The sequence below is a fragment of the Sciurus vulgaris genome, assembly GCF_902686455.1.
Source record: "Sciurus vulgaris genome assembly, chromosome: 6".
In the NCBI taxonomy this organism is placed as follows: domain Eukaryota; kingdom Metazoa; phylum Chordata; class Mammalia; order Rodentia; family Sciuridae; genus Sciurus; species Sciurus vulgaris.
Window position 1 is genome coordinate 28266314 of NC_136466.1, and position 22434 is coordinate 28288747.

The 22434-nt window shown below is 40.7% G+C and overlaps 2 protein-coding genes across 6 annotated transcripts in view; one reads left to right on the forward strand and one right to left on the reverse strand.

Moving 5' to 3' along the window:
• The window catches only part of GLRA1 (glycine receptor alpha 1), a 79632-nt gene that overhangs the window by 12505 nt on the left and 44693 nt on the right, over nt 1–22434 (forward strand). The window lies entirely within an intron of this gene.
• Nucleotides 7050–22434, reverse strand: part of LOC306664632 (uncharacterized protein) — a 75199-nt gene continuing 59814 nt past the window's right edge. Inside the window, exons 5-9 of one of the 4 annotated variants that reach the window (XR_013764763.1) lie at nt 15209–15379; nt 13992–14069; nt 11948–12034; nt 11453–11595; nt 7050–10187 (exon numbers count right to left, since the gene is read on the reverse strand). Coding sequence is in view for 1 of the 4 variants with exons in the window: in XM_079145622.1 (XP_079001748.1) it covers nt 10155–10187; nt 11453–11595; nt 11948–12034; nt 13992–14064; nt 15209–15379 (507 nt within the window). In the remaining 3 variants the exon portion in view is untranslated. The remainder of the gene's footprint in view (nt 10188–11452; nt 11596–11947; nt 12035–13991; nt 14070–15208; nt 15380–22434) is intronic. The other 3 variants (XM_079145622.1, XR_013764762.1, XR_013764761.1) reach the window with 3 other exon arrangements.

Genomic DNA, 22434 nt, shown 5'->3' on the forward strand with positions numbered 1-22434 from the left:
CCGTGGACTCAATCTTTCTGAGCCTCAATTTCCTCATCTTAAAGGTTAGGGAGGGGGGCAAGTATGGAGGAAGGAAGTACTGTATAGAGGGTAAAGAGGGGTGGGAGGGGTGGGGGGAAGGGAAAAAATAACAGAATGAATCAAACAACATTACTCTATGTAAATTTATGATTACACAAATGGTATGCCTTTACGCCATGTACAAACAGAGAAACAACATGTATCCCATTTGTTTACAATAAAAAAAAATAAAAAATAAAAAAATAAAATAAAAAAAAAGAAGGAAAAAAAAAAAAAAGACTAGGGATAATAACTTCACTGATAGATAATGAAGTTCCATTCCAGATGTGTTTTCTTAGCAGCACACAAGTCTTAAACAAATAGTAATTCCCTCTCCATGTTTCTGAGATCCTGTGGATGCCTTGAGACCCGTCTCTATCAACACTTCCCCCTTGGTATCCCCCTGATGGCCATTGTTCCTATCCCCAACAGGGCATGGACTCTCCTTTCTAAATCTCCTTGGAAATACAGGTATTACTGTTGCTACTCAGTTTGCTCAAAGTGACTTTCCATACATTTTGGTGGGGGAGGCTTCCAGCTCTCCTGATGGATTGTAAGCCCCTCAAAGGCCAAGAACTTAATGAATTCTTTGGTGCGTGTGAAAAGCAAACAAGATAAGGGACACATCCCTGGTGCTTCCTACAGTTTTCAACTGGCTCCATTTCCTCTCACAAAGCGTCGTCCCAGTGGTTCTTGTATATTAAACGCAGTGTTTCTGGACAGAATAGCTTTGTCACCATATGCCTGTTCCCCTTCTCCTCTTATTGGCTCTGCAGAAACCCAGGACCTGAAGGAATCCAACCATCCAACCCCGAAATGCTGCTGTGTCTCACTATGACCCTTTTTTGCTCCAAGCAATGAGTCACAGTGAGAGTGTGAGCTAGCAATGGCAGCTGAGTCCTGGCTCTCTAGCTGTTGCAGTGAGCTGTTCAATCTCATCCTTGCTGCCTGGCAGGCCAGGTCTGAACTTTAGACCTTTCAAAGTATCTGAGCCACTGCAGATAAGGTTGCTTCCCACCATAACCCAGACCTGCAGAGAGGTCTCTTCCATAGAACAAGACCAACTTTCTAAAATGGCTTTATTTGTGCAGAAAGCATGAATTTCATTGGAGGTAGTTTTCTCACTGTGACCTAAAACATCTGGTAGAAAAGAAGAAATTCTCCACAGGAGCCAAGAAAAATATTGCATCATGCTCAGAGAGAGGGGGCTTGAAGGAACTCATAGAATGTGTCTTGGAATGTAAAAATCTACACCTCCTGAAAAATAGGCTGCGGAGACCCAGGGGAAGATGTGATGCTCCATGCAGGCTCTGCTCTGACTTTGTGAGTCTTATTGTTCCCATGCCTAAAATGAGGTTGTACTAGGTAAAGCCTGTGGGTCCTTCCAGCTGTCATTGCATAATCCTTAAGTTGAGAAGGGTCACAGAAGACCCAGCAGTTCAAAGCTTTATCTTGGGAATCAGATATAATCTGAAATTCTGGTAAGACCACTTGCTAGGTGTATACCTTGGACTAAGAGTGTTTTTAAGATTGATTTTGAAGCCTCAGTTTTCCTCATCTGTGGAATGGGAGCGACAGATTATCTTAAGTGTTAAATGAAAGAAGACACATGGCGTGTTGGTGTATAACTGTACAAAGCAGAAAAGTCATTATTACTATAATTAAAATGGTCTCAGTGCAAAGTGTGGTTGGAGGTTTTAAAAGAGTCTGACTATTCTGTCTGGAGGTGGGAATACAGTATGAAATTGAAGACAATTTCATAGGATCAGCACAATAGAGAATGATTAATTCACCAGGTGGCAAAGAGTACTGACAGAACAATATCTGCAAAGGAACAAGTCTTGCAGAACAGGCCGGTAGGATGATGCTGAGCTCCAGGACATGGGTGGGCCACTGTCTACCTGTTACCCAGGCTCAGCCCTGTCTTTCTCTGCCCTGTTCTCTCCCAGTGGACCATCTATCAACTAGAAGCCCAACTGGGAGTCGATGATTTGCTCATTATTGGAAAAAAATATATTTCTTCATTCCTACTCTAAGCCAGGGATTGTTCTTAGTTCTGAGGCATCGATGACAGAAGGAGCATGGTCCCTGCTCTCATGCAGCTTAAATTCTAGAAGGAGGTTCAAACAACTAAACAAATTGGGAAGCTAGAATTTCAGGGCCTGGAAAGTGTTCTACATCCAATACCACAGGAGAATGGGACAGAAAATTGTCCACCAGGGTGTACCCCTCCTCCAGGTACCTACACTTTCTTTCTCTTTCTTCAGGCTTCTATCACAGGGAGTTAGAGGCGGCTGCTCCCTTTACAGGTGAGGAAACTGAACCCCTGAGAAAAGTGACCATGCATCCAATATCACATGGTCAGTCAGAGCCATGCCAGGTGACCTCATTCCTTGCAGAAAAGTCAAAAATATCCTGGATGAATGATTAAATTGGGTGAGTGTGGGGAGAAGCAAGGAGCAAAACAGTATTATGGTAGGATCCCACTTTTACTCTTTTTTATATGGATTAATGTTCTCATATGAAGACAAAGGCCTAGAGAAATGGACCCAGGACTGTTTATAGTTGTTATTATCTCTTGAGAATGAGACTATGGGGGACTTTTATTTCCTGCATTAAATATTTCTGTAATGCTTGAATGTCTTATAACAACATATATTACTTTTAAAAGATGAAAAATATTTTTTGTAAAAACAAAGAAAGAGGATGTCAGAGAGTACAAGTCGGAGACATACAAATTTGGAGCCCTCCTTAAGAAATACAACTTGTAGGTAGGGGAAAATGACAAATTTCAAAAACGTCAACTTGCTAAGTTGTGGTTTCTTCAGCACAGATGAGCCTAGAGGCTAAGACCATTTGGTGTTTGCTGGAGTTTTCTGAGCAACTAGAAGTTGTTTTTCCCACTGACATCATCCTGCTGGAAGTCAAATGTCCCTACAAAACAAAAGGCCAGAGTTAGGCTTGTGTTTTTAGAACAAAGTGACGGATGGGACGTGGTCTCACCAAAGTGACAAGTCTGATCAATTCCATAAGCAATTTCATTAAATCCTCCTAGTCACAAAAAAAAAAAGAGAGAGTTAGAGATGGAAAGAATTATCTGGCCCAATTCCTTAAATTCACAGTGGATTAACACCCAGCCCAGAAAACCAAGGACTCCAAATCTCTTACACCCATGACAACTTTCCCTAAAATCTAGTAAGTGTTCTGATGGTAGGGTGCAAGGTAAAGAACAATGAATGCTATTTTAGTAGGTAGCAGATTTAGCAATTCCACTATAATATTGATAATGCTTAAGATGCTTAAGATAAAAATCAAATTAAAAAACAAATAATAGGTCAAGTCACAAACATTGACCAATCAGAATAGCAAATGAGAACAGTTCAGATTAATGAATGAAACAAAGAACGGGAATTTGGAGGTCTGTCGTAGGTCTGGCCTTGTCGTAGGTTACAAGGGCATCATCTGGGGGTTTTACCCAAGTCACAAGAAGAATGGTTCTTTGCAGTAAGCCATTTCCCAGAACACAAAAAGATGTGTGTAAGAAAGTGATAATTCCCCAAGCATGAATGGGCTGGACTAAGGCACCAAAAACACATCAGAGAAGATGGCCTTTAAAACAAAAATAGTGCTGAGAAAACTGAATATCCATATGTAGAAGAATGAAAACAGATTCCTCTTAATCTAACCCTGCATAAAAGTCAACTCAGAATGGATCAAAAACCAAGGAATTAGACCAAAAACTTTGCCAACATAGGGTCAACACTGCAACATATTGGTGTAGGTGCCAACTTCCTTAACAAGATCCCTAAACCTCAAGAGATAAAACCAAGAATCAGTAAATGGGAAGGCAGCAAGTTGAAAAGCACAGCAAAAAAAAAAAAAAAAAAAAAAAAAAAAAAAAAAAAAAAGAGAGAGAGAGAGAGAGAGAGAATAAAGAGACAATCTACAGAATGGGAGAAAATATTTTCCAGCTACTCTTCCAACAGAGGATTAATATCCAGAATATATAAAGAATTCAAGGGGTTGTGACTCAGGGGTAAAGCGCTTGCCTCACATGTGTGAGGCACTGGGTTTGATTCTCAGCACTGCATATAAATAAATAAAAATAAAGGTCCATCAACAACTAAAAAATTTTTTTTAAAAAACTCAAAAAACTTACTATAAAAAACTAACAAAAACAACCCAATCAATAAATAAGCAAATGAACTAAACAGATACTTCTCAAAAGAAAAAATGCAAATGACCAACAAATATATGAAAAAATGTTCAACCCCTTTAGCTATCAGGGAAATGCTCAGCAAAACTACCCTGAGATCTCATCTCATTCCAGTTGGAATGGCAATCATAATGAATATAAATAATAATAAATACTGGAGAGGATGTGGAGAAAAAGGAACACTTTACACTGTTGGTGGGATTGCAAATTAGTACAGTGACTATGGAAATGAGTATGAAGTTTCCTCAAAAGACTAGGACTATAACCACCATATGACCCAGCTATAACCTCATTGATACTTACCCCAAAGAATTAAAGTCAGCATATTGTAAGCAATACATGCATACCCATATTTATAGCAGCACAATTTAAAATAGCCCAGCTATAGAACCAGCCTAGTTGTCTGTCAATAGATGAATAAATGAAGAAAATTTGGTATATATAAAAAATAAATAAATAACAGTACATGAATTAAGCAAAACTTGGGGCATCCTATGCAAGTGGTTCAGGTTTAGAAAAGACTGCCCTCTACCATTCTGCCTTAGACACTATCATTGGAGAAAATGGAAAATATCATAAGGATTGTGAAACTGGGTGAGTTCTGAGCAAGGCCTAACTTTAACTTTAGACCCCAATTGCTTATCTGGGTGGGACATGGACATGGGCTGCAATTTGAATTCAAATCGTCGGAGAAAAGATGGCACATTTCGGTAAGATGAGTGCAGCCCATTCAGCAGGCAGAGCACACTGGTATTCCTTTTTCTAATTTACCGGCAAGTACCTATTTGAGCTATATTCACAGTCTTCTATTCCCTCCTTATGTTAGAATGACATCTGTGACTCCCAACATATTCCCTTATGGACAATAATTCCTCTAAATAATAATATTTATAATTAGTAATATTAGCAAATAACATGTAGTTGGAGCTTATGCCAAGAACTTGTATAAAATCTCTGTAGGTATTTACTATTTAATCTTTAAATCAACCCTCAGAAGTAAGTACTATTATCATCCCCATTTGGGGATATACTAAGGCAGTGATTTTACCTAGGACCCCTTTAAGGCCACCTTGCCAATCCAAGTTCAAATCACAGCCTTTTCCAGTGGGGAAACAGAAGTGGAGAGAAACTTTCAACACACTTCCCCCTCAGTTCTGCTACCCAGAATCCTAATTTCCTTTCCATCAATCACCATGGGATTTATGAGGAAATGTAATAGATTAATAAAGATATTGCAGTTGGGTGCAATTTGATGCACATCTGTAGACCCAGCTACTCATGTGGCTGAGGCAGAAGAATTGAGAGTTCAAGACCAGCCAGGGCAACATAGGCAACATGGTGAACACTGTCTCAAAAAAAAAAAAAAAAAAAAAAAAAAAAAAAAAAAAAATTGGGCAAGAAATAAAATGAAAAATTTAAAAAAGGAACAGGAAAGTCAAGAAAGGATAGGGAAAGTGAGAAATAAACAAAGCAATAAAGAGGGAAGAGGAGACAAAGGAAAAGATAAGCCTAGTAATAATTAGTAAAGGACACCAAATGCAGGTCAGCCAAGAACTCACTTTGTGAGTCTCCTCTGGACCCCAGTCTTCTCATCTGTAAAGTACATGAGTAGATGGCACTAGAGGACTTTGAAGATCTCTCCAAGGTCCTTCATTCTATGATTCAGAAACAAATGAAGGCAGTGGAAAGAAAAAAAAAAAAAAAAAAAAAAAAAAAAACAGAAAAGAAGAAGTAAATGCTGAGGAGGAATGATGGAAAGAGAAGGAAACCAGGAAAGAGAAAAGACGGCGTCTTTCAAAGCAACTAGAATCTGCTTATCTTGCTGCAAAAAGGAGGAGGAACGAAGCATGGAGAACCTCAACAATTAAAGCTTTCTGCCTCCAGCAGCCAACTCCACGTCTCTCTCTGGTGGGGCCCATCACTGAGAGCGGTAAAAGCCTCAAGTGAGGTCTGCAGAACAGGGGCCTGCAGGGAACCCTGAGAGGAGAGAGGATGCATGTCCTGTTCCCTCTGAGAATGGAAGATTGCCTGGAGGGTCTTCCTCCACCAAACCCAACAATGGATAATGATGACTAGCATATTCCCAGTGAAATGACTGGAAATGTGTCCCATGAGCCCAAAACATTGTCACATTGTGCCTGCTAAAACAAACTCTGGGGATTACCAAAAGGAGTGAGTCCCAGGAAAGAGATCTTCCAAGGTCATCTTCTCCAACCCCCTGCCTCTCAGCATCCTTTCCCTAACTGTCAATGGGGCTATAATCCAAACCAAAAGATTTAGCATAGACCATTACTCAGTCCTATTAGCTAATCTTTTTGTAATTGTTTGAGCCATCCCAGGCCTTGAGACTTTTGAAGACAAAGACTGCCTTCACTGACTGAACATTCCTTGATCCACACAGCATAGTGAAATCCATCTGATATTTGATCAATGGGTGAAGTAATTCCGAGCTCTGTTCCAATAATATTTCTTCTGTTGCCTAAGAGTTCAGTCTAACATCCTTTTATTTATTCTATTGCCCATATGTTCAAGTCCAGCCTGTCACTGCCAGAGGAGACAGAAACTAGTAGGCACCTGCCTCAGAAAACTCATGCTGGAGGAGATGTCCTCAGCTCGGATATTAACCCCCATGATGAAGTGTGCAGGTAGTGTCAACATACGACTGAGAAGATGCAGATGAAAATAGGCAGATCATAGAAAATGATTCATTTAATATATAATGTATACCAGGTTCTTGGCTAAGCACTTGGTCTGTTGTTTTTTGTTTTTTTGTTTTTTTTTTTTAATTCTCTTCAACAATTCTAAAATTAGCTTGGATTCCCAGTTTACAGACGAAGAAACTGAGGCTCAGAGAGGTTAGGAAACTTTCAAGAATGCACAAGCAATCAGTAGAGTCACAGTCCTATCACACTCCTCAGCTGTCATCCTAACAGCTTCTACTTGAACATTTCTGATGGCCAGAAATCCAGCATCTACCTAGGCAGCCTCCCCCACTACTGGAGGACTGTAAGGGGTCAAAATATTCTTTCCTTACAAGTATCAGACAGCTGTATCCTTTGAAAGTCACTCTTGCTTTCTCTGATCATTTGGAACAGTCAATGGGCTGTAGAAGGTACACAAACCATGGAATTTAGGAAAACCTGGTTCCATTCCTGCCCTGCCACCTATTAGCCAGGTAACTTTCAACCAAGTCACTTTCACCCTCATGCTTCAGTGGCTTCATTTGTACAACAGGAATACAAACATGTGTGTCCTCTATGTACAGTGTCTTGGGAAAGAAAAAAATCATATTTGCAGAGGGTTTTTAGCTCAGTGCCTGGAAAATAGAAAAATATTTGAGATCATTGTTTTATTAAGTTGGGTCCCTCTTCCCCACAACAGCCCAACAGACTGATCCCTTCTGCCTGAGTCTTTTCTGAGCCAAACACCCACAGAGTCTTTAATTATTCCTTACAGGTCAATTTAAAGTTTGTTTACCAGCCCAGTTGTTCCTTTCTGGACCTGTTCCAGCTGTTAACGTCCCTCTTAAAATGCAGGACCTACAACTGAATACTATAAATTAGCCAAGATTTAAAGTACAGCCCACAACCAGTATTTCCTGCTACCCCTGTTTTCTTCAGAATTATTAGGTTTAACTTAAGACTGAACTAAAATTTTAGTGGAGAATGTCTACACCTCTGAATAGATACTTTAATTTTTTTATTTGTAAAACGGCTATCATACTCCATGGTTTGTATGTGCCTGGCACTGTGGTTAGCACTTATGACATATTTTCACATGTAGCTCCAACAGTGCTAGGAAGTGGGTCTCTTATTCCCCTTCTTTTTCTGATAAGGAAACAGTTGAAGGAGTTAAGTGACTTGCCCAAGGTCACACAGCTAGTAAGTGGCAGAATCAACATTGGGTCTACCATGCTCTCCCGCCTGCCATTTCATAGAAGATATAAGGGCTTTCAGGGATGACGTGTGACATAAGCAGAAGACAACAGCAAAGCAATTTAATACCCAGAGAAGTACAGGGCAAGCAACATTGGGCTTCTGAACAACCTGTCACAAAAACATCCCCATCTGCCCCTAGCATGTCCCAAGGTCTATGGTTCCAAGGGCAATATGAGTCAGCGGGGGGAAATGGGAACTGTAGAAGCAGTCACCTTCCTTCTTTTAACTTTCACTACTCACCACTACCTTTGGCCCTTGCCTATAACAATCTTGGCACTACGAAGAATTTATTTTCAATTTTCAGCCAAGTTGCTGGTCCTGGGGGATGGGAGGGGCTCTTTTACACTGTAGAGCCTTTCTGCTTCAGAAATATTTCTACCCTTTGACTCAGCACTTTTGCTTCTAGGACATGAACAGAGGCTTGTCACCAAGGGGGTTCTTCACAGCATAATTTATAACAGCTAAAAATTGAAAATAGTATAAATGGCCATCCATAGGGGGATAGCTAAATGAATGCTAAAGCAGCCACACACAGCATATGTAGCAATTTAAAACTGTGTTTCTAAAGGTTTAATAATGAGAAGAAATGCTCACTCAGAACCTTTGGTTTTGAAAATGAAGGAAGCAAAACTGATTATGATCTACAGAGGGAAAAAATAAACCTAAAAAAAAAAAAAAATCTACCAGTATGTTAACAGTAGGTATCTGGATAATGGAATTTTCAAGTGGGTTTTATTTTTTAATTGAACTTCATTGTATTTTTTCAATGTGCCTTTATTGCTTTAGTCATCAGAGGAAAATGTTGTTTTCTTAAAGGATGGAAAGAATCTTGTCTGAGGGCAGCCAGCCAGCTCATGAAGAGCAGGTTTTCCACTGGACAACGTCCATCTGTGTAGCAGCAATTACTACTCTGTTAACCATCAGATCATCTTAATCCTATTGATTAAAATGCCAAAGTAATGCTATTAATTTACTACTTAACCAGTAAATTACTAAGAGCACACTGAGAGTGCTGTGCCACTCTCGTGGGTATGTGAATGGGTGGACTCCAATCTCCTCATAGACTCCAGTGTAGGGCACAGAGAAACCTCTAGAAGTTCATATAGTTATCCCCTATCACAAAGCCTAGATCAACCAACTCTCTTTGAATTGATAAAAGTTATACTGAACAGTGCACCAAGTACCAAAGTAAGCACTGTAAGAAATACTTGTTCTTTTCAACAGTCCTATGAGAGGCAACTATTACTCTCGCCATTTTAGAAACATAACAGCAAAGACTTAGGATAAGTACCTTGTCCAAAGCCACATAGCTAATAAATGGTAGAGCTTGGATTTGATGCCAGAGTCCATGTGCTTAACACTGGAACAGGCACTTCAGCCTTCCACCCAAAAATTAGTTCCTGTTTGGATAGTATCTTCCACTTTCATCCATGTGGTGGGTTGGTTTGTTTCAGTTCAAACCCAGGGCCTCACACATGCTAGGCAACAGTCCTACCACTGAGCTACACCCCCAGTCCTCAACATGATTTCAACTAGTATTCTGCAAGTTAAAGCCAAGCTATAAAGAGATGACCCTAGAGAATCCTGAAGGCAGGAAGTGGAAAGGAAAGAAACCCCAAGAGGAAAAGACTTAAGATCCTTTTGTCTGAAATCAGGAAGCAGCCCTGGCCATGGCACCTTGTCCTTCCAACAGAGCCCATCAATCTTCTTTCCATCTCATTTAATCCTACTAACTCTCCCTACCACCTCTCCTGAATTCTCCTAATACTCCTGTACAGAAGCTTATACTAAACCACAGAGGAGCAGAAATTTAAAACAATGCATATTTGCGTTGAGAGAGCTGTTTTAGCAGATTTGAACAGCTGCTCCAAAGCCTCTGCCAAAATTCCACCTCAGCTGGATTCATGTATCAACTCTGCCTCCATGTCACCTTGATTCAGTCAGTCAACCTCTCTGAATGTCAATTTCCTTATCTGAAAAATAGAGAAGAAAATGGTTCATGCTCCTTAAGGTTGTTAGGAGGATTAGAAAGCTCATATGAAAAGGTTCTTAACTCTGTGCACGGCATCTAGAAAATGTTTGACCTTTGACAGCTATCACTATTCTCAGTTCATCTCTGAGTCATCTTTTGCATTTATTATATAGAAATGACAGTCCCTACTGACCTTGCAAGGTTATCACACACAGTCATTAATTTATAGCAGGTGGTCAACAAATGTCTTTTTTTTTTTTTTTTTTTTTCTATTAATGCACATGGTGACCAGATCCCTTAATTCTGACTCTTCTACCCATCTCTTTCCCCAAGACTTTGGAACCTAATGCATGAGACAAATTAAATTCCACCCCACTGAGAATAGCTGTAGCTTTGATTCTGCCTTGGAGATTCAGGGGAATCACCAAGGGCTATTTGGAGAACATTACTAGAGACCTGAAGCTTCCCTGCCATTCCATGCTTACATCCAAATACCTGCTTCAGCTAAACCCTCCAAACTCACTGAAAAGTGCTCACTTTCTGAAGATCTGTCCCTGTGTTTATTCAAGGCAGCTTCGGGCTTTACTGGAAAGTGTTGTTTCTACAATTTAAGATCCTTTCTTGCTCAGTGCCTAGCAAGGAGTGTTTATTTTCTGAACATCATCCTTTGCATCACAGGTTTCTGAATGCTTGAAAACCACACACAAACTCCACTCCAATGAAAACCATTTTCTCAGGGATCAATGGCACTGTTTTTGCTGATGCATTTCTTATGAGTTTATTGCAACTTGGCTTTTTTTATACTACAGGTTTGAAATAGCATAGACTCAGGAGGGGAAAGTGATGTGCTTTTTTCTAATAGACCCAGAGAGGCAAGCAGATATTTGTTTTCACATAGATTTCCCCTTGCTAGTTGGAAAGTCCCTGGAAAGCAACAGTTATCACATGTTCATCATTGATAAAGATGAAAGAGAAGGTTGTGAGGGCAGGTGAACCTGGATAAACTATTTAATCTTATCAATCTAATCTGTAAAATGGGACTAGGATGCCCAACTCATAGAGTTATCAGTGAGATTAAATATTATTACACATAAAAGCTATTAGTATAATACATGGCACTTCAGATCCACTCAATAAGGACTAGCAGTTGTTATTTTTATTTATATCCTGATCTAACACCTAGTACTTGAATACATAATAGGCATTCTGTAATTATTTTGAAAATATAAGTAAATACATGAATAAGCTAGATGAGATGATCATTACCTCAAAGTGCCTTTTAAATGAAAAAGTTAACAAATTTGAGAAATTTGGTTTTTTCCACAGCATTTGTAAAAGCACCATGACATTCTGCTGTTCAAACAAGCCTGCCTTTGGTAAAGACAGGGAGTATTTTAAGGATGAGAGACCTGAAACAGAAAAGAGGTAAAACGAAAGGCAAGTTGAATTCAGAGAAATATTAATAGAGTTAATTTAATAAATAGTCAAGAAGGTTTGCCCAACTCCATACTGCATTTTGGGAGTGGCCAGGTGGTTCAGCAGGTGTCTCAGACCACATTTGGAAATGCCCCCTTTATGTTATGGCTCTACCATCTGAGACTCCAAGCAAGTCACTCATCCTCCAATGAATTTTTTTTTTTTTTTCTTTTTTGGTACCGGGAATTGAACTCAGGGGCACTCAACAACTAAGTCACATCCCCTAAAATAAAATTTTGTATTTTATTTAGAGACAGGATCTTACTGAGTTGCTTAGCAACTTACTTTTGCTGAGGCTGGCTTTGAACTCACAATCCTCCTGCCTCAGCCTCCCAAGCCGCTGGGACTCCAATGGAGCTTCATTGCCATCATCTGCATGTGGAGATGCTGTCATGAGGATACTGTGAGGATCGAAGTCAGTCGTGGATTTGGAAGTGCCATAAAAACTGAGAATGTTATATGTGTGCAAGTGATTATCACATTGTTCTCAACCCATACTTTCCAATTCTCCGTGCTCCAAATTCTCTCTTGTAATTCCAAAAAGTCAAGGAAACATTTATATCAGGAACTGGAGCAGCCCCTCAGAGGGACTTTGCAAATCACTATCACTTGAAAGAGTCAATAGACCATAGTGGTTAATAGTGTGGACTTTAGAGACCAGTTGACTCATGGACTTGCCATTTACCAATTGCAAGATCTTGGTTAAATATCTGAAAACTAATGTGTCAGCCTCCTCATCTATAAAATGGGGATAATGATGCCATCATTGGGATTACTAGGAAGATTATATATGGTAATGAATATAAGGTATCCAGCTCATCGTAAATTTTCAGTGGTAGCTACTATTACTCTCATTAGCTGATCCCCTGTCTTCATCTATTTTGATGCTATTACTATTTCTCCCCAATATTTATACACTCCCTGCAGCTTCAAGTGAACAATCCCTCCTGATCGATGTCATCTTTTTTTCTGAAACTTTTTGTACAGAAGCTCCGAGCTCCATCCTCTATAAAGATGCATTTCTGTAGTGTGATTTATCTGATTAAAAAGAAAGCTGCATTGAAGGTAATGAGAGCCATTTGCTCTCCTGTCCAGCTCGTGGAAAGCATGCTAATTAGGCAGGGCCTGTTAAGAGCTTTTACTCAGGCACAGTAAGCTCCACAGGCCTAGCCTCTGTCACCTACACCTCTGGAAGACCCCCAGGACCCCTCATGGTTACCACATGGGGGTGTACAATACCCATAGGCTGATACTGAGAGTCGTTTCACCAAATGATCAGACTGCAGAATGGCAATGAAGGTCAGAGGCACAGGGAAATTCCCCAAGTGAGACATATAGGTGCCATCAGGGCCAAGTAAGTTGGTCATTTAGGATTATAGTGAGTGACGTTGGGGACAGGAATATGGGGTTTATAACATAGACATAGGTTTGGCTTAGGCCAGTTGCCCAAGTCATTGCATGAAAAGGTTTTATAAATTCTTCTGGAAGAAAAAGAGGTGACTTCTTCCCCTACTTTCCTACCTTAGATTTCCCCAGAGGACATCAAGTATCTTCCCAAGGGGTTTAAGAGTACCAGGGACAAAGTTCAGGGATTTTTTTTTTAACTCTAATCAAACACATCACTGATGCCAAATGGCTATGCAGCTAAATCTGGAGTTACAGGTATACAGCATACATTCAACAAATATTTATGAATCCCTGATCGTGCGCCAGGCTCTGTGTTTCATGAAAACCACGTCTACAAAGAGCCCAGAAAGAAGCATGTAGGAATGGTGTTTTCAGAGTCTTGTCTACACAAGACCTTGATGCCCTGATTCTGAGGGAAAGGAAGGTTACTGAACCAAAGGCTGCCCTTGAGCCAGAAAAGACTGAAGGCTTCGGTGCATCTAGGCTTGGTGCATGCACATGGAGTAAGGGGAAAGGAGATGAGAGAAAAGAAAACCTTGGTACAGTGTGGAAGGCCAGAGCTGGGCAGGTCAAGTCACTGCTCAACCAAGCCTCGATTTTCCTATGTGTAAAATGGGAACAGACAGCTCTACCTCTCAGGCTGTTTGGAGGGTGAAATGAGATGAAATATGTAGCGTGTCTGTAAGAGTTCATAACAGGAATAGTAGGTGCTTGATAAATGTTATTGCTTGTCACTAAAGAAGAAAAACAAAAATGAAGCTTTTGGGAAATGAAAAGGGTTATGTGAGAGATAGAGTCTCCTTTTCAGACAATGTACAAGAAATCCTACCCTGACGAGATGGAGCTTGGGGATCTAAGAGGCAGTAGCAAGGCCAGGACTAGGGGAAGGCAAGAGAGGCCCAAAGTTTAAGGAGACACTCACTCTGGGGTCCCTGCCAGGGCAGGGCTGAGAGTTTTCCTTGAGTTTTGTTAGGCTCCTCATTCTGTTGCTGGCCCTGCTCTGTGGGAAACATAAAATAAATCAGGAGGTTTATTTATCTAGAGGAACACACTAGAATTGATGATAGTATGAGGGATCCTTAGAGAATCAGGGGCAGAACCAGATAGAATTTCAAGGTTTCTGCCAGCTCCAAGAATCCAGGATTTTATTTTGCTATCGGAAGAGAATTGTGTTAAAATGCACATGCTCCTTACCCAGAGAAGGCTCCTTATAGGAGGAGATATAACTGTGGAAGGTGGATCACAAAGGGGAGAAGAATGTCTTGTTCCATAAGACCCTGGGCTCAGGACATGCCAACTATGACATTCTATTCTCAGGGGTACTTAGCAGATCAAGAAGTGAGAGTAATAAAATATCAGGCACTCCCCTGCCAGCCTAAGCCCCTTACTAAAATCAAATAAATCAGAATTGCACAGCTGGCTGGGAGAAGCCAGATGTTGATCTGATGATGAAACTCAGGCGAGGCCTAGGGTGACCGCCTGCCCATGCTGTGCGGCAAGCACCAACCAGGGACAGGAAATGGATCCAGAACCAGGGACAGGAAACCGGTTCAGTCCATAAGGCCAAGAGAGCCACCCTGGCTTAACTCCACTTGTTCCCAGGGGCCTAGAACACCTGGCCCTCTATCGCCCATTCCTTTCCCAAAGACAGAGCCCCTGCAATGGAGGAGGAGAAACCTTTCTCCCTCAAATGCCCAATTCGAACAATGGCAAATGTTGGGTCTTTTTAAAATCACACAGGAACTAATATAAACAAAGCTCAAAATTTCTCTGGTGAATTCCTTCCTCCTCCAAAACACCAGAGTGGTCTAGTAAACACCACCTAAACCAGATGGCAACCTTTTATAACAATTGCTAAAGTACCTGATCTATTCTGTCCACTGAATAAGAAATAAAGAGAGGGCATATGTTATTCATCACCTGATTACAGAATGCTACTACATGCCAGGTGCCAAAGAAGACAGATGAGTTCCATCCATGTGGGGCACTTTTTCTGGTGGAAAGTAACATATTTAATCTGTACCTGCCCTCGTATTCCTTATGCATACAATTGGTGCTTAACAAATCAAAAGGATCATAGGATTTTGGAGCAAGAGAGTTCATGGAAACCAGAAAAGCCACCACTCCCTGGCACTGTACCTTGGCAGAGACTGATGATCCATCCTTCCATTCCTTCCTCTGGTTCATCCCCAGAGCCAGTCTCTGAGAGGTCTTGATCAACGTGCCAGGTAAATTTCCTATGCCGGATCTAATCCAAAACTGCCATCCACAGACGGAGAAACTGAGGCCCACCTGAGAAAAAGAGTGAGACTAAGATGGCAGAGAAAGTTAAACATCCATCCAAAGCTACCCAGGGTCCCTGGTTCCTGCCTCATTGCTCTGGACTCAATTTCACAGCCACCTTGATAGGTGTGTAGCAAGCAAATGCCCAGGGAGACCTAGGGCAGGCCTTCCAACAATCTTGGACTAGTTGACCAGACATCCTCGGCACAGAATAAATATCCGTTCATTGGGTACCTCCCTGCAGAGGCAAAGCAGGTATTCTGGTCCAAGTCAGAGGACAAGTTGCCTAGAAACCAAAGACAATTACCATTTGATGGTGTCTTTGGAGGACCCATTTCCCAAGCTTGGCCAGGCCACAGTTCAACTTAACCAGATGACAGATGAGATATCAGATTGATTATTGTTACCCTAAATGGGTTGAGAAGGGATAACCCTACCTTAACTTTCAGACACACCATAAGGACACAGACCAGAGGGTCCCATCCTTGCAACTCCCCTGGACTCTAGTGTTCCAGCTTCATCAACTACCATTTTCCCCACCTCCCCACCCCTTGTATATACATTAAACTTCTTTCTCTTTTCCAAGTTCTCTTGCCTCTAGACTTTACACAATTAGTTCCTTTTACCTAAAACAATCTTCCTCCCATTTCTCCAAGCCAAGTCCAACAACCTTCAAATGTTACCACCAAAGTCATCCCACCTCCAAACCCTCTTGGAATCCCCACCACCAACAGCAATTGAGTGTGCAACCCCAGTGAGAGCAGGGCACAAGCCTTAAACATCTCCACTGTTACACTTTCCTCTTCCTTTTCCCTTCCTCCACCTTCCTTTCCTTCCTCCTTTGCTCATCAATCTCTGGTCCCACAAGTCCCAACACTGGTAATCCTCAACCTCTTAGTCCCTCTTCTGCGCCTCACCTATCTTTCCTCCACTTTTCCTACCTGACCTCTAGGACTTCCTGCCCAAAGTGAACTAGGCCCAGGGAATCTGGGAACACCCCTGCTAAGCTGGAGTGGTTCTTGGAGGTGTGCTGCCCTATAAGGTAGAATTGAAATTGTTCCTCCCCACTTGTTTTGCAAAGTCCAGCTCATTTGAATTCAGATTGACAGTTTCACATTGACTCTGTTTCCAATTGATGTAACTGGGAGAATGAGAATCTGAGCATTAATCTGGCCTTTCTTCCAACAAATTCTTGAGAAACTAGTTGTTTTACTGGAGAGCTATCTTAAGACTGGATAGGGAAGAAACAAGATAAAGATTTTCCCACAGGAGTCCAGACAAAGTCAGATCCTAAGACCAGATGCATGAACAGTAAGAGAGAATATTACAGACTCATAAGATGCTGGCTTACAGCTGGAAGACTCTTGGGAGATGTCCTACCCCCTCATTGTATACCTTGGGAAGCTGGAAGCCAAGAGGGGAATTGGCTCACCCAAGCTCACCATGTCATGAGAGCACATTGCCTCTAACCCCTCTGTCGAACTCTGCTCCTGAATCTTTCCATGGTCCCTGTCACGAGCCATAGCTGAGTTTCTTTAAATACCACACTCTTGGTGTGACAAATCCCTACTAGAGGTGATAGCAATCTAATGGTACACCCAATGCATCTATCACCATAAGCCTTCAGTGGGGAACAGAAAACTTGATCCCAGAAGACCTCACTCTCCTTCAAAAATGACTGTTAATCAAAGCTGTCTAAACCAAGCCTGACCCACCCATTACATTCAGTAATCCCTGAAACAATTTGCATCATTTCCAAATACTTTTATAAGGTCGGAAAATCCTAGCGATTGTTTCATTCCTCAGATTCATTCCCAGCTTCTCTGTCCAGCAGCTCAGAGTCCAGAAGTAAATGCTTAAGTCCAACAGAGGTGGCAGGTCCAAATGTGCATCGGTGTCCCCTGATGCGTGTTTACTCTGCACAGAGGCACAGAGCACAGATGCACTATAGGTGGAGGAAGGCTTAAAATAATCCTGTGCAAATTGTACTGTCTAAATATAGGCAGACATGGACAGGGATTACCAAGTGAGGGAAGTGGCTATTTTGGCATTAAAGCAGAACCTTTGTATTTGGAGGGGAAAAACATTGGGGAATTTCTGGACAAGAACCATGAGGAATGGGGTGGGGTGATTTATTGTTATTGCATACACACAAATAACAATGAATTATTATTGAATCAAATCTCTCAGCCATCAGTGCATCCAAGAAAGTCTCAGTGAGGTGTTAATATGTCGTTAACACCTTTAACACTGCAGACCTTCCTTCGTAACCTAGAGAAGCCCTCAGATTCAGAACACTGACAAGAGGCAGCAGCAGTCTAGCACCTTAAAGCCTACTCTTTTTACCTCGTTTTCATTACATTTGCTATTACTGTTATCTTCTATTACAGGAAGTGATACCGGTTTTCCACTTGTGAATAGTGAAATGTAGCTTCCTTTAAAAGAAGTGAGACCATTTAATTTTTTAAATTAAGACAATAGTAGAGATAAAACACAAATAGGAAAAAAGTTATGAAATGACCATTTACCACTGGTAAATGATACATGGGAAAGACTGGATCAGAGATTCTCAAAATTTCAAAGAATTCTGCTGTAACTCTCTTAACAGGATCCTTTGGTAACTTGTGATTATTTCTTCTCCATTTTTAAGTGTTGTAAAATCAAAGCTGTGCCTGTTGGGATCACCAGAAGTCAGACACGAGTTTTGATGTTCTTTGATACAACAGGATCTAATAACCTTCAAAAACAAATAACAGATAAAATCATCTGATCTTTGACAAAGATACCAAAAATATACAAGACAGTCTTTTTAACAAATAGTGGTAGGAAAACTGGTTATCCATAAGGAGAAGAATGAAACTAGATCCTTATCTCTCACCCTGCATAAAAGTCAATTCAAAATGGATCAAAAACCTAGGACTTAGATCAGAAACTATACAACTCCTAGGAAAACACATAGGATCGACACTCCAATATATAGGTGTAGACAATGACTTTCTCCATAGGCCCCCTAAAGCTCAGGAAATAATGCCAAGAGTTAATAAATGGAATGGCATCAAATTGAAAGCTTCTGAATAGCAAAGGAAACAATTAGGAATGTGAAGAGAGAACTTACAGAATGGGAGAAAACCTTTGCTGGTTACTCTTCTGACAGAGGATTAATATCCAGAAAATATAAAGAACTAAAAAAAAACTCACAAATAACCTAATTAATAAATAGGCAAATGAACTAAACAGACTCTTTTGAAAAGAAAAAATGCAAATGACCAACAAATATATGAGAACATGTTCAACATCTTTAGCAATTAGGGAGATGCAAACTAAATTGAGATTTTATCTCACACCAATTAGAAAGGCAGCCATCAGGAACACAAACAAGAATAAATGCTGGAACACTTCACAAAAGAAGAAATATGATTGGTCAACAAATCTATGAAAAAATGTTCAACATCACTAACAATTAGAGAAATGGAAATTAAAACTACACTGAGATTTCATCTCACTCCAGTCAGAATGGCATTTATCAAGAATATAAGCAACAATAAATGTTGACAAGGATGTGGGGGAAATGGTACTGATACATTGGTGGTGGGAATGCAAATTGGTGCAACCACTATGGAAAGCAGGATGGAGATTTCTCAGAAAACTTGGAATGGAACCACCATTTGATCCAGTTATCCCACTTGTGTGTATATACCCAAAGGACTTAAAATTAGCATACCATAGTGACATAGTCACATCAATATTTATAGTAGCTCAATTCATAATAGCTAAGCTATGGACCCAACCTAGGTACCCTTCAACAGATGATTGAATAAAGAAAATGTGGTACATATACACAATGGAATATTACTGAGTCCAAAAGAAAAATAAAATTATGGTATTTGCCAGTAAATGGAATGGAACTGGAGACTATCATGCTAAGTGAAATAAGCCCATCCCAAAAACCCAAAGGTCAAATGTCCTCTCTGATATGCAACTGCTGACCCATAATAGATGGGGGCAGTGGGGAGGGGGGTTTCGCCAGATTGGACAGGGCAATGTGGGGGGAGGGGGGATAGGAATTAAAAAGTCAGCAGCAGAATGAATTGGATGTAACTTTCCTATGTTCATATATGAATACACAACCAGTGAAACTCCACATCATGTACAACCACAAGAATGGGAAGTCATAAGTCATACTCCATGTATATATGATATGACAAAATACATTCTACTATCATGTATAGCTAAAAAGAACAAATTAAAAAACATTAAAAACAATAATAATAAATGCTGGAGAGAATGTGGAGGAAAAGGTACACTTCTACACTGTTGGTGAAATTGTAAATTAGTAAAACCACTATGGAAATCAGTATATAATTTCCTCAAAAGGTTATGCATAGAAGCACCATATGACCCAACTATATCATTCCTTGGTGTTTATCCTGGAGAATTAAAGTCGTCATACTACAGTGATACATGCATACCCATCTTTATAGCAGCACAATTCACAATAGCCAAACTATGGAACCAGTCGTCTGATCTCTGGAGGAAGGGATAAAGAGAGTGTGGTATATATACACATTGGAGTTTTAGTCAGTCATTAAAAAAGAATGAAATTATGTCATTTGAAGGTAAATGGATGGAACTTGAGACCATTATGTTAAGTGAAATAAGTTAAACTCAGAAGGTCAAGGGTCACATGTTTTCTCTCTTGTGTGGAAGCTAGAAAAGAAAAAGGTAAAGAAAGGTTTTGGGGGAGTCTCATGAAAATTGAAGAGATTATATTATAAATAGAATAGAGGAAAGGGACCAGGAAGAAGGGGGAGGAAAGAGAAAGGGGAAATACTGGGGAATGATATTGGCCAAATTATATTGCCTTATTGAGGCTTATATGAATAAGTAACAACAAATCCCACCATTATTTACAACTATAATGCACCAATAAAAATATGAAAAAAAGAAAATAAAAAAATAACAATCATAACAGCTATCCTGATTTACAGTCTTCACCATTTATAAAGGACTTCCCTTATGTCATAGCATTTCTATAATCAGCTCTTGAAACTCTGAGTGCTTAACCCTTCTCTCATTAAAGTGCTATGTGACCAGGTGCAGCATGCACACCTGTAATCCCAGCTGCTCGGGAGACTGAGGCAGGAGGATGGTGAGTTCAAAGCTAACCTCAGCAACATAGTGAGGCCCTAAGCAACCCAGCAAGACCCTGTCTCTAAATAAAATATAAGAAAGGCCTGGGGATATGACTCAGTGGTTAAGCATCCCAGAGTTCAATTCCTGGTATAATCAATCAATCGATCAATCAATAAAGTGCTGTGTGGCCTGAGCCAGTCATTTAGCCTCTCACAGTGTGTCCCCTCCAGTTCACCTCAGTGTCAGGATTTTCAGCGAGCCAATGGCCAGATGACCAGCCTGCAAACACTTTGCTGCAGACATTCAAGCTAGAATAACCAGAGGCCTCACCAGCTGCGGAGGAGGATTCCAGTATTAAATGGCACATTATGCTAATAGCAAATGGTATGGGATAATTGGGGACGAATTCATTCTCCCACTGAACCGCCTAATAGGATTCAGGCTTAGGAAAGAGGCCTAAGAGCCAAGAGATAGCTTGTGCTCTTGTAGCTGCCTGGAGGAGTGCTATGTCCCCAAATCTGATTATCAGAGATGAGGGGCTGCAGAGCGAACAGAAGCTTGCAGACACTTCACGAATGCCACTCCGAGAGAGGTTCTCGAAGAGAATCAGAGCAGCAGAGGAGTCTCAAATCACCCACTGTGTGCCTGGACCCCTGTGCTCCTCAGAGCTGCAGAGCACGCCTGGGGGAAAGGCTGGGATTGTGACTGCAGGACCCGGATAGAGGGTTTAGCCATGCAGGGTCCATGGTGCAGCCGAGAGCAGTGAGGGAAGCCCTCAGGCTGACTGAACTATTACACACACACACACACACAAACATACACAGGGCATGGGGAAGACAATATATAGAGGGCCTCCTGTGTTCCAAGAACTGTCCTGGATGTTGTTTACCAGTGCTATCTGGTTACTCCTTGTGTGAAACTAATGTGATAGATGAGAAAACTAAAGTTCAGGGAGTTTACGTAACTTTCCCCAGGTAACACAGCTAATGAATAACTGAGGTAGAATTGACTTCAAATCATCTATTCTTTTCCTCTTCTGCACTATCTTATATCTCATAGTACATATCAAAAACAAACCCATGTAATATGCACACCACAGACATACATCTACAAAGGTATTTTATACATTCATACCCTGTACCCCATGTATACATACAGCCACATGCACTCACAAAAACACCCATACCAAACGCCACCCTTGTCACAAACACAGGTGTTCATCGTTTTGCACATACAGATTTACATGACCCCCAATCCTGCAGAGACACTCCTGTGCGACTATAAACCCAGCACACATACTACACATCTGTCCACTTGTATACATAACACACATCATATCCATGATGCCTAGAAATCTACCTACACCTCAGAAATTCACCTGCATCCATAGTTACACACAGAAAAATGCACCTTTCCCTCATCCTGTTCATCAAAACTAGCTCTTCAGGGTATGAATAAGGTATCTTCAGATTACCAGCAAGAGTGTCTAATCCTGGAATAACTTCTGAATCTTCAAAAGAATACCAGATGGTGTCAGTATTTTTATGACTGTGAAAAATAGTGTAATTATTTTTAAATTGTTAATCCACATATAAATATTTATGAACACTTCCTATTAGCCAGGATATTTGATTAAAGTGACATCTTATTCATTCATTCATTCACTGTGCAATTACTGAGCACCAATTAAGTGTGAGGCATCACAGCAGACACAGTGGGGGATTAAGAGAACAAATAATAAATAAAACCATCATGATTCCTGCTTTTGAAAAGACAAGCACACATAACTAGGCTACAAGTTGTCTGGCTTGTGCCCTGATGGACCTGGGAGATGAGGGAGGAGGGAGGAGATGGGGACAAGGAAACAAGATGGCCCTGAGGCTTCTAGTCCTAGTCCAATATATTCTCTGGGAGAACAGGGATATGTTGGCATCATCTGGGGAAAACAG